The sequence below is a fragment of the Sarcophilus harrisii genome, chromosome 2, assembly GCF_902635505.1.
Source record: "Sarcophilus harrisii chromosome 2, mSarHar1.11, whole genome shotgun sequence".
Lineage (NCBI taxonomy): Eukaryota > Metazoa > Chordata > Mammalia > Dasyuromorphia > Dasyuridae > Sarcophilus > Sarcophilus harrisii.
The window spans coordinates 423,856,184-423,869,350 of NC_045427.1; the positions used below are offsets into that span (position 1 = coordinate 423,856,184).

General features: G+C 37.0%; 1 protein-coding gene across 3 annotated transcripts in view; it reads left to right on the forward strand.

Moving 5' to 3' along the window:
• Window positions 1–13,167, forward strand: part of SGK2 (serum/glucocorticoid regulated kinase 2) — a 75,890-nt gene that overhangs the window by 37,948 nt on the left and 24,775 nt on the right. For 2 of the 3 annotated variants that reach the window (XM_031953977.1, XM_012553486.3), the window contains 3 exons: window positions 8,551–8,634; window positions 9,053–9,184; window positions 10,584–10,696. In XM_031953977.1, coding sequence (XP_031809837.1) covers window positions 8,551–8,634; window positions 9,053–9,184; window positions 10,584–10,696 — 329 coding nt within the window. The remainder of the gene's footprint in view (window positions 1–8,550; window positions 8,635–9,052; window positions 9,185–10,583; window positions 10,697–13,167) is intronic. The other variant, XM_031953978.1, reaches the window with a different exon arrangement.

A 13,167-nucleotide genomic window follows, 5' to 3' on the forward strand; every position in this document is an offset into this window, starting at 1 on the left:
GACCCCACAGAAAACTACACACACACAAATATAGAAAGTGAAAAAAAGTATGCTTCGAATTGCATCCAGAATCCATCAGTTCTTTATCTGGAGATGGATCACATTTTTCAACATGTGTCCTTTGGAATTGTCTTGGATCATTGTATTGTGGAAAATGGCTAAGTCATTCACAGTTGATCATCATATAGTATTGCTGTTATTGTGCATAATGCTTTCTTGATTCTGCTCACTGCATTTTGTATCCATTCATATAAGTCTTTCCATTTTTTTCTGAAATTAGTCTGCTTATCATTTCTTATAGCACAGTAACATTCTATTATAATCATATACCCCAACTTGTTTAGCTATTCCAATTCATGAGCAACCCCTCAATTTCCAATTCTTTGCCCCCCCCCAAAAGAATTGCTATAAAGTTTTGTACAAATAGATCCTTTTCTTCTTTTAAAAAAATCTCTTTGAGATATAGACCTAGTGATAATACTGTTGGATCACAGAATATGCATAGTTTTATAGCCCTTTGTTATCACCTTCATTTTGCAAAGAAGAAAACTGATGTTCAAAGAGTGGAAGAGTTAGGATTTGAACTCTAGTCCTCTTGATGCTGATTTCAGAGCCCTTTCCATTATAGTCCAGCAATTGCCTTGAGTTATTCAGACGTTTGAATTTCCAATGCATCTCTTCCACCTTGGAATTGGGTGTTTTTTGTTTTTTTGTTTTTTATTGCCATCATGTAACTTAACCCACACATAAAACAGAGGAGAAGTTTGGGTAGGATAAAGAGAGAGTCTGTTGGCTCTTTAACCTCCTGCCTACATTATACTTGGTTCAGAGAAATATACTATCAACATGTACTAAATTCTAATCCTTTCTAGGTGATCTATTAGAGCAGGAATCTAGGGTCCATGGAGAGATTTTGTGCAATCAATGACCTTGCATGGAACAAATTGCATCTTTAATTTTGTTTTTACTAATTTTAAACTGAAATTTAGCATCTCTTTCAATTATGAATTTTAAAATCCAAGTAGTGTTCTTTTTTAAAATAATAATATGTTTTTATTTTCAAAATACACGTGAAGATAGTTTTCAACATTCACCCTTGCAAAACCCTGTGTTCCAAATCTTTCTCCCTCCATCCCCCTACTATTATCTCCTAGACAGCAAGCAATCCAATATAGTTTAAACATGTGCAGTTCTTCTAAATATATTTCTATTTTTTTCATGGCAAGCTGTATTCTTATTAGGGATCCAAGGTTTCATCAGACTACAGTAACTCACATACAAAAGAGTAAGAACACCATCTTCTCATTTTTCTAGATTCTATTCCCCTCATTTTCATTTCTGAGTTTAGAAATCTCTATTCTGTGACAAAAGGCATCTCTCTCTCTCTCTTTTTTCTCTTTCTCACTTTTCTCTCTTTGTCTGTCTCTGTCTCTTTCTCTCCCTTTCCTTCATTGACTCTGATTTCTTTCTTGAAAGTTGATAAATTCATCTGATTCCCAAATTTTTGTGTCAGACACTAGCTTGAGTAGCTTGCATGTTGCTTGCATGCGACAGAGAAGAACAGCGAGCTAGTCATCAAATATCTGTAACACACATTGGGTGCAGAGTATGCCCTAGGTACCCAGGGACAGAGTGCCTTTTAATGATTAGACATGCTATGGTTGAAGAGCTTAAGGAAACCTGTGCCTGACATTCTCGACCATCTTGATTCTTATTAGCCAACATCTATACTTCCCACATCCCTTTCTTAATACCTGATAATGCTATTATTATCCAGTCATTTCAGTTGTGTCCATCTCTTTGTGTCCAACAGAGGTTTTCTTGGCAAAGATACAGGAGAGTTTACCATTTCTTTGTCCAGGATACCAAGTAATGACCTATATCTGATACAAGAAATGACCTGAGATGTGTTGGCTCTACTCAAGTCTGGGAGTGGCCTAGGAGTGACTCAATTACAAACTTCAGTTGAAAAATTGTCTTGGCATTGAACTTTGATGTGGGGTTTTACCTCCCTGGGAGATTTCCACAGACTTTAGCTTTCTGTCTCTGGCTGTAAGTGTCAGAGTCCTAATATAGGGTATTGAGAAGCATAGGAAAATGTCAAACCTGTGGGGGAGACAATGTAACTATTAATAATGATGATGATGATTATAGTTGGCATTTATAGAGTGCTTAAAGGTTTGCAGAGTGTTTTACAAAAATTATCTCCTCTGATCCTGCTAACAACCCTGGGAGGTAGGTGCCATTTTTGTCTCTATTTTATAGATGAGAAAACTAAAGTGAACAGAGGTTAAACGACTTGTTCAGGGTCACATAGCTAGTAAGTGTCTGAGGCCAGATTTATACTCTGGTCTTCCTGACTTCAGGTCTAGTACTCTATCACTGGGCCATCTAGCTTCTCATATTAGATAATATACTCTGCCCAGTTGCTTTTTTTTTTTTTCTTTTGGCATACAAAAATAAAACTAGGGTACAGTCTTTGCTCTGAGGGCAGTGAAATCAAGGACACAAAAATTAAGCAAATATAATCAATCCTTCAGCACAATAGAAGCCACTATAGTAACTAATCCCCACTTCAACTTGGTTGAATATGCTTGAGTGATTTCTTAATACTATTTTCTATTTTATTTGGGGATCTTAGGTTTTTACATTTCCAAATACTTGCTCCCTTTCTCAGTATTGTGACTGAAATTTAAGTAAACGGAGGCACAAAACTCTGAACATGATTGATTTATTGATGAGGCTAGCAGTTACCAAAAAAAAGGGGTCTCTCAGCAACTCAGCAAGCCAAAAGGCTGTGAAAGAGATGGGACAGATCATTTTCACAGACAAAAGTAAAAGCATCCATAAATAAAAGATATCATAGATAGGGAAAACAACATGATTGTCTAGAAATTCTAAAGCACACAGGCATGGGGGGAATGTGATTGGATAGAAGTTTGGAATGCAGGGCTACCACAAGCCCTCCTTCTATCTTGTCACTAGGGAAAGCTCACTGGTGGTGTCCACCTCATGGCTCATTAGCATTACTGTGACCACAGCCCAGGAGTCCAGCCAATGTTGCAGAAAGCAGATCAGACTCCTTGACAACCACCTGCATCTTTCAAGGATAACAGATTTCCTTGACCTAAGAATAGAGCAGTGATTAGCAGGGAAACTGAACTTCTAAACTTAACTCAGAGATAATGAGTGGTTTACTGGAAAGCTGAACTTCCAGATTTAACTCTGAGACAAATGAAACATAATTTTAGGTTACTGTTGTGCTAGGTGGTACAATGGATAGAGCACTGGGCTCAGAATCGGGAAGATATCTTCCTGAATTCAAATCTAGTCTCAGATACTTATTAGCTGTGTGACCCAGACAGGTCACTTGATCCTGTTTGCCTTTAGTTCCTCAGCTGTAAAATGACCTGGAGAAGGAAACTATATTGGATCGCTTGCTATCTAGGGGAAAGTAGTAGGGGATGGAGGGAGAAAGATGTGTCCTTAGTGTCCTTGCCAAGAAAAGCTCCAAAATGGGATCTTTAAGAGTCAGACATGACTGGAATAACTAAATAACATCACTACTGTTATTTTGTAGTCAATACTGATACAAAATGAAACAAATTACAGAATAAAATCAATTAGATTTTCTCAATTTTCACCAGCAAACTCAGATTGTAACAGTGTATGAAGAGAAGGAATAATTCAGCAAAACCAATTAACTTTATCTGGCAATATATATTATATTATGTCCCTCTAGCTCCTACCTCAGCAGAAAGGAAAGGTTTTTTTTCCAGGACCATCTTTGGTCATTATAGCATTCATTTTGGTTTTCTTACTCTTTTCATTTACATTATTACAGTCATTGTGTCTATTGTTTCTCTGGTTCCCTTTACTCTATTCTGTATAATTTTATACAAGTTTTCTCACACTTCTCTGAATTTATCATGTTCTTTTTGTATTATTTTCATATCATAGGCAGCTAGGTGGGTGAGGGCATAGAACACTAGGTCTGGAATTAAAAAGATCTCCAAATGTAAAAATTAGTCCCCAAATGTAAAGAAGAATAGCACCTGCTCTCAGAATTGTTGTGAACATCAAATGAGACAAAATTGGTAAAATACTTAGCACATAAGAGGAACTTCATAAATGCCTGTTTCCTATCCTTCCCCATCTTGAATCGCTAAGAGAGAAGGTATGGTTTGTTCTGCTCTCCTGAAATACATTTGGAGCAATTTGTTTCTAGTGCAATTTGCTTTGGTTATCACAGTTTACTGGTTTCAATTTTTCAGGGAGAGTATTATATTGAATTCAGAGATCTTTTGTTCTGACTCCTCAACACATCAATGATCAAAGGATATGAACAGGAGGTTTTTTTTAAGCTTTAAAAAATTAATAAAATGTAATTAAAATTTTTTAATGTTCAATTTCAGATTCTCTCCCTCTTGTAACTCTTTTCCTATCCACTGAGATGGCAATAACCACAAAATCTATTACAAGTATGAAGTTTAGCCAAACCAATGTCTACATTAGACATATTGTCGGGGAAAAAAGAAAAAGAAATAAAAAAACCATGTTTCAATTCTTCACTGAGTCTGTCAGTTCTCTTTCTGGAGGCAGATAGCATTATCATAAATTCTTTGTGGATCATTGTTATGATCAGACTTACCAACTCTTTCATAGTTAATTATCTTTATAATATTGCATAATTCTGTAAATTGTTTTTCTTGTTCTGTTTATCTCACCCATCATCAATTCATATGAAGAAGCAGTTTTCAAAGGAAGAAACATGTTAGCAATAGCCATATAAAACAATGCTCCAGATCAGTAATAGTGATGTAAAATATAAAGCAACTCTGAGGTTTTTCTTTACATCTACAAGATTGGCAAAGCCTATGAGAAAGGATAATGACAACTGTTCGAAGGACTGCAGAAAAACAGACATACTAATGCATTATTGGCAGAACTGTTGGTCCAGTCATTTTAGAAAGCAATTTTAACTTTGCCCTGAAAGTCACTAAATATGCATTCTTCTTGACCCAGTAATATAAGTACTTCACTCATACCCCAAAAAGATCAAAGCAAAAGGATAAGGATTCATATGTGCAAAAATATTTCTATACTTTTTGTAATGTCAAAGAACTAGAAACAAAAGGAGGGTATTGTCAACTGGGAAATGGCTAATCAATTTATGATAGAGGAATGGAAGGAAATGCTATTTTGTCATAAGAAATGATAAAAAAAAATGTGGTTTCAGTGAAACCTGGGAAGGCTCATATGAGCTGATGAAAAGTGAAGTGAGCAGACCCAGGAGAACAATTTATAACGATAGCACTATAAAGACAAACAACTTTGATAGACATAAAAACCTTGATCAATACAATAACCAACTATAATTCTGGGTAACTGATGGTGAAACATGCTGCTTGCCTCCTGACAGAAGTGATAGACTGAGGATTCAGAATGAGGTCCTTATTTGGGACTCAGACAATATGAAAATTTGTTTTATTCAATCTACTTATTTGCTTCAAAGGTTTTGGTTTTCTTCCCCCTCTCCCCCCACCATGGGGAATGGATGTGAGAATAAGAGAAAACAGATTTTTGTTGATTAAAAATTTTTTATTTGCTTCAAATCAATTCCTTTTTTTTGGGAGGGGGGAGAGAATGAGCTCTGATATGTATCAGTTAGGCAACTTTGGTAAATTACTTCCCTCCTCTAGGCCTCAGTTTCCATTATTTGTGAAATGAGGTCAGTTGACTAGATAATTTCTTCTATTTCTCTTAGTTGCCTTTTAAAGTCTTTTGTGAGCACTTCCAAGAAGCCTCTTTGGGCTCAAGACCAATTCATATTTGAGATTTCCTCTGTGGATATTCTGTCCTCGTCTGAGTTTTTGTTTTGGTCTGCCCTGTCATCATAGTAACTTTTTTAAAAAAGATTTTATTTATTTAAAAAGATTTATTTTTGCTGAGGCAATGATGTGCCAGGGTCACACAGCTAGGAAGTGTTAAGTGTCTGAGGCTAGATTTGAACCCAGATCCTCCTGACTTCAGGGCTGGTGTTCTTTTCACTATACCAACTAGCTGCCCTGCTAAAGTAACTTTCTATGGTCAAGATTCTTTTCTATTTCTTGATTATTTTCTTTTGGTATTTCCTCTTTTTTTGGGTTTACTTTTATGATCCAGCTCTGCTCGTGGGGTAAAGGGGACACTGTCCCAAGTTTCTTGTGCAGCTCCAAGCCTTGGCTTTGAGCACAAAAGCCCCTTGTTTTTGCAGGAGGTAGCTTGTCTGTTATTTCCGGAAACAGCCTGGTTTCCCAGATTTGCCTTTTGAGCTGGGATGGGAGGCTGCTCTCCTGCTGTGCTTCTCTATTGAGCCAGGACTGAGGGTCTTAGTTGCTGATTTGCTGTGATTAAGACCCTCTCATTGGCTTTCCCAGAGTCTATCTGACCTGGGCTGAACATTCTTTTCACCCTATTGAGACTGACCTTTTTTGAAGTTTTTTCAGTCTGTCTTGAGCTGGAGAGAAGTTTCATTCCATCAGACTCTATTCAGAGGCTTAGTTTCATGTGGTTTTTTGAGAGAAACTGGGAGAGCTTGAGCAGCTTCCTGACTTTACTCCGTCATCATGACTCCACCTCCAGAAGTTCTGGATAATTTCTAGTGATCCTGCCAGAAATAAATCCTGTGGTCCTATGAACATTACTTTGCTTGAGTGTATGCAAGTCAGGGAAACTAAGGTTCAAATGGTGAAAGTTCAGGTTAGTACTATAATAAGTATTGCAAACAAAAACTAAACCAAGTACCTATCTTGCCTTAGTCAGTGTGAAGCTCAATGGGAATTTCCAGAATGGATCACTGCCAAAAGGAGGATTTGTCTAGTGATTCAGAGGTGTTTAACCTCCTTTGGTATCAATCTTGGCTTGTAGTCTAGCCTACTCTAGTGTCTGGACCCACAACTTTGCTATATTAACTCCAGACAGCTATATATCTATCTCTCTTTTTTTTTTTTAATGTCCTTCCTAAAAATCACCTTTTCCCTAATGACAAAGACCTTACTTCTTCTGGAAGCCAAACCCAAAGTGGTCTTACCTTTTTGAGGAATGATACTCATCATCAGTCTTGACTGCTCAAGACTTCAAGAGGAGCTTCCATGCCTTTGATGAATTTTTTAGCAGGATGTGCAACAGACTCTCAAAAGATTTACTGAAATTAAAAAAAAAGAATAAAAGTAAGAAAGAGGATTACTGAAGCATTTTTTAAATGCATAACAGAGAACACAAAGAATCATAGATGAGTAGGAAAGCTTTGAAAATTATGTATTTTATTTGTTATATACTTGAATATAGAAGCAAGCAATCTAATACTTGATGCTGATTTGTGGCTGCATAGGCAAGGCCCTTTTTCTGTTCTTTGTATATAGAAATGTTCATTTTTTTTAACTTCAAAATTAAAAAAGATAGCATTTGAATATATGTGTACATATATACAACACACATGCACATATGAACACATTCACATATACACAATACATGAGCTTATGCTCATGTATATGTACACAAACACATCTATAGATATAGATACAGACACAGACATGGATATAGATGTAAAAAGAATGAAATGTGAAACCAAGCATCTTATTCAGTGGTCCTTTGTCTTCTTGGTTTATCAAGCTAGAGAATAGTAACAACAATAGCAACAATAACAGATTTCTCTAATGCTTTAAGACTTATAAAACTCTTTTCTCACCACAATCTTTTGAGAAGGATAGTATGAATTTTCATACTATTGATAGTATGGTACCTGACTGATAGCTGAGGAAATTCAGGCTCTAAGAGCTGTGTCTTTTCTACTAAACTGCACTAATGGAATCATAGAGTCACAGAATTTGAGTAGTAGGAGGACAGCCCCTAGTAACCTAGATAGTCCAGGGGTTATCAAACTTTTTTGGTCACCCTATCTCTTGGTCTTTAGTATACCTTACTATATCTCCTATTCAGTAGGAAAGGACCATGCATATGAACATTAGAAATAAAATTGTTAAATTCAAATCTTGTGAGCACATTTAATAGAGTAAAATATGTTTCTCTAAGGATACACTGAAAATATAACTTTATTTATTAGAAATCATCAGAAAAATCAAATCAAAATATTCCCCATACTATTTTGATGAGCTTTTTATACCCATTGTGGGAATGTGTACCCCAGGTTAGGAACCCAAGATCTGATCCAAACCATACCCAAAAGGAAATCCCAGTTCAAATCCTTTACAAATGATTGTCCAGCCTTAGCTTGAAGGCCTCCAGTGAGGGAGAATGTGCCATCTTTGGAGGGAACCCATACCACCTCTGGAGGAAACCCATTCCACTTTTGGATAGTTCAAACTGTTAGAAATTGTTTTCCAAATTTTAGGCCTAAATTAGCCTCTTTGCAGCTTCTATCCATTTCTCCAACTTCTGTCTTATGATACAAATGTAGGAATTCTAATCCCTTTTCCATGACAGTTTTTTAGTTACTTGGAGACCAGGTGGCCATCTCTCATTACCAACCTTTTTGTGTTTCTGATGCAGGTTCTCTTGGCCAAACACAAATCTGATGGGAAATTTTATGCTGTAAAAGTCTTACAGAAGAAATCTATCTTGAAAAAGAAAGAGGTAACAGAGCTTGAGTAATAAGAACTGATGAAATTTCACTTCTCCCTTCTCTTATCCCTTTCCATCTCCCCTCAACTCCCTTCAGTTCCATGAAATCCTTAGAAAAGCTATTATGTTGTCATGAGTAGCCCAGAACCAGCCTCCTAAGGTTTGAGATTGCATGGGTAAGTGTGTTTAACTAGCTCTGGTTTAGATTATTCCTGGGTTGGGCTGTGCCTGATTAGGACAGATTCTTTCTGTCCTTTCACAAAAGCCCAGACAATTGGAGAATGCTGACAGATTCTGTTATTTTTCTTTGAGAACTATCCCTGGGTCCCCTGGGTAGACACCATAATTCAGAGCAGGTGGGAAGCAGCTAGTGATGCAGAAAGCAGTGTAACATGGAGTTTTTTTCTCTTTTGGATCTGAATCCTGACAGCAAAATCACATCATGGCAGAGCGCAATGTACTCCTAAAGAATGTGACACATCCTTTCCTGGTGGGTCTCCGCTATTCCTTTCAAACTTCAGAGAAGCTCTATTTTGTCTTAGACTACGTCAATGGAGGAGAGGTGGGTCAGTCATCAGCACTATTCATTGGGCTACATCAAATAAGTTTAATATCATAGGCTCACAGGCTTTGAACTGGAAGGGAATGTAGAGATTACCTAGCTCAAGCTCCTTTACTGCACAGATGAAGAGATGAGATCCAAAGGCAAAGAACTGACCCAGTGGTCAGCTATGTGGTATATGGGGAGAGTGCCAAGTCTGCAGTCAGGAAGACTCATCTTCCTGAGTTTAAAACTATTCTCAATAGACTTACTGATTGTGTGACCCTGGGCAAGTCACATAACCATGTTTGCCTCAGTTTCCTCATGTGTAAAATGAGCTGGAGAAGGAAATGGCTTCAGTATCTCTGCCAAGAAAACCCCAAATGGGATCATGAAGAATTGGATACAACTAACTGACAAAACAACAACATACACATATTAAGTGACAGAGCTGAAATTTGAATCTTGGTTCTCTGACGCCAAATTCAGCATTCTTTCCAACGGAGGATGGAACAGTCTTCCACTCTACTGAGCCTAATTATCTCAGGTGATCCATATGTTCTTCTGAATCTTTGTGTTAATGAAGTAACAGAAATGAATTCTTGCAGGGACATATGGGAAATCTAGGAAATGTGAAAATTGAAGCTGTCCATCAAAATCTATTTTTAAAAGATAATAGAAAATAGAAAAGGTGCCACAGGGTCAGAAAAGGGAAGATTTTCCAACTTTCAAAATGGGAGAAGAATAGAGTATTCAAACTTTAATTTGGCAAACTTCACTTTGATCCTTGACAAACAGTTTGTAATGTAGTTAAGCTATATAATTAAAAGGACTAAATTTTGACTTCTAGAGACTCAAAAACTTAACTTTGAATTGTGTCATTTATTTAAAGAAAGTATTGTAGTGGGGGGAATTTTGATTAGGTCCAATAATCCTACCAGGTACATGATGGAGTGGATAGATTTCCAGGCTTGAAGTCAGAAAAACTTAAGTTCAAATCTGGCCTCAAACATTTAAATGTGTGACCTTGAGCCCATTTGTCTTAGTTTCCTCATCTGTAAAATGAGCTGGAAAAGGAAATGGCAAACCACTCCAGTATCTTTTGCCAAGAAACACCCAAATGGAGTCATAAAGAATCAGATGTGACTAAAATGATTTAACAACAACCATAATCCTGAGATTTGGGATGGGTGAGGAGGAAGTTTTTCATTATTATAGAAAAAGCCAAAGCAAAGATGCCCACGTAATCTTGGTCTAGTTAGCTTCTTATTTTTAAATCTACCTAACTCTCCATAGTATCTTACACATTTCCTATTACACAGAATGTTGTACTATTTGGTCTGAGATTTGAGATGATTCATGGAAGTAGTTCCCACTTCATGCAAGGAGATGTTTGCTTACAAGCTGTTCTTTCCTTCAGCTCTTCTTCCACTTGCAGCGGGAGCACTGCTTCCTAGAACCTCGGGCTCGATTCTATGCTGCTGAGGTGGCCAGTGCTATTGGCTACCTGCATTCTCTGAACATCATTTACAGGTAGGTTTCCTCTAAACACATGAGAATACTCACACAGTAAGAGACTTTGAATTTCTCATAGACTCAGCTAGAATTGTGCTCCTAAAAATCTTATGTAAATGTGTGTTAAATTTAATAATATAATTAACCAAAATGTCCTATGCTTTTGGTTTCCTGTTCTTAATTTCTTCTTTGTCTAGATCTGCAATTCTTAAAGTACAATCTGGGAACCCTAGGGAGTCCCCATGACCCTTTCAAAGGGTGTGTTAAGTCAAATTTGTTTTTATAATAATACAAAGTTGTTTTGACTTATGAGATTTAAATGTCAATAGATAAGACCCACATAAACAAAAACACTTTAAGGGATCCTTAGTTATTTTTAAAAGTTTAAAGTCAGGAGAATCTGAGTTCAAATCTGGCCTCAGACATTTAATACTTAATAACTATGTGATCCTGGGCAAGTCATTTAACTCTAATTACCTTACCCCCCCCAAAAAAAAAGGTTTAAAGGGGTTCTGTGACCAAAAAATTTGAGAACTGCTTTTCTAGTTGTTTTCTAACCATTCCTTTTAATAATACATTCTAGCTGTTTACAGTTATTCCTTCCATGATCTGGAAATTCTATGTAAAATTTTTTGGCCTTCCATTCACACCAGAGAAGTCTGAATCTTTTCTTTTTCTTTTATGTGATGTTTACAGCATCTTATTGTAAAATTTGGGTCAAATATTTGGTCATATGTAGCTATATATTGGCCAATGTCAAGTAAAAGTACTTTTTCTTTGTTGCCTGCAGTTTCATTATCTTTCCCCCTAAATCTTCAAATTTTCCTATTGTTGTTGTTGTTTTCATTTGTCCTTCATTCTTGAAGAGGACCATGACATCAGGGAAGTGATGCCAGGACAGCCAAATGAATTGAATTTAAGGGAGGGAATTTACTTCACATTTACAGTATGCTTCACTTTCCCCTCCAGAACCCTCTGGGTCCAGTGGCCAGATACAGATCAGGATGACTGGAGACGGCCCTGGATGCAGGGGGAGACCTTGGACTTTTAAAGCCAAGGTCAAGTGTACCCTCCTCCTTCTCCTAGTTCCCAAGGCTCATGACCTAGGTGACAACCTTAAATTCTCATTATATCTAGCCCCCCACCCCTTATTCAATCTGTTGCCAAGGTTTCCTGGTTTTACATTTACAGTATCTCTCATATAGGCCCCCTTCTCTCTAATAGTTTGACCACCCTGGTTCAGGCCCTCATCACCTCACCCTTGGGCTACTGTAATAGCCGGCTGGTGGGTCTGCCTGACATCAGTTTCTCCCCACTTAAGTCCATCCTCCATTTAGCTGAAGTGATTTTCATAAAGTGCCAGTCCAAATACTCGAAATGTAAGTTATAAACTTGTGGCTCCCTGTCACCTCCAGGATGAAATATAAAATCTTGTTTGGCTTCCAAAGCTCTTCATAACCTAAACTCCCTCCTGCTTCTTACATCTTTCCAATCTTCTTACACCTTGCATCCCTTCACATACTCTTTGATCAGTGATGCTGACCTCCTGGCTAGTGCCTGAATAAGATATTTGATCATTTAGTTCTGGGCATTTTCTGTCTATTTTCCATTCCTGGAATGCTCTCACTCTTCATCTCTGTCTCCTGCTGTCCTTGCTTTTCTCCAAGCCCCAGCTAATGTCCCTTCTACTGGAAGCCTTAATTTCTCTTAATTCTAGTGCCTTCTCTCTGTTTATTATTTTCTATTTTTTCTATGTATAGTACATATCTATATAGCTATATATGTGTGTACATACATACACATATATGTGTTTGCATATTGTCTTCTCCAATAGATGGTGACTTTTTGGAGAAAAGGGTCTGTCTTTTGCCTTTTTCTGTAGTCCTAGCACTTAGCACAATGCTTTACACATGGCAGAGACTTAATATGCTTATTGATTGATTATTCAGGCCGACACCTTCTCTCTTCATCAATAGCTTAAAATAGACTCTTATTTAATCTCTTTCACACTCTTCTCCTCTTTCTCTAGTCCATCTTCCACACAGCTATCAAAATAATCTTTGTGAGGCCCTTTTTTACTTTCAAAGTAAAAAACCTTTAGTTATTCCTCATTGCTCTTGGACCAAATATAAACTTCTCAGCTTGCTATTTAAATACCTACATAATTTGGTTTCAATCTACCTTTCTAGCATTTTTAAATTGCTTTTCTCTCTCTCTTTTTAAAATGAGTTCAATTCAAACATGTATTAAATGCCTCTTATTTGAATAATGATGTTTTAGGTGCTAAAGAAAGACACAAAATAAGACAAATATTATCCTGCCCTCAAAGAGCTTAGAAAATAGTTTATGTATTTCAGAGTCTGAGTCTTTTTGTACAGCAAAATAAGGGTTGGGTCATGTATACTTATTGTGTATCTAATTTATATTTTAATATATTTAACATCTACTGGTCATCCTGCCATCTGGGGGAGGGGGTGGGGGGTAAGAGG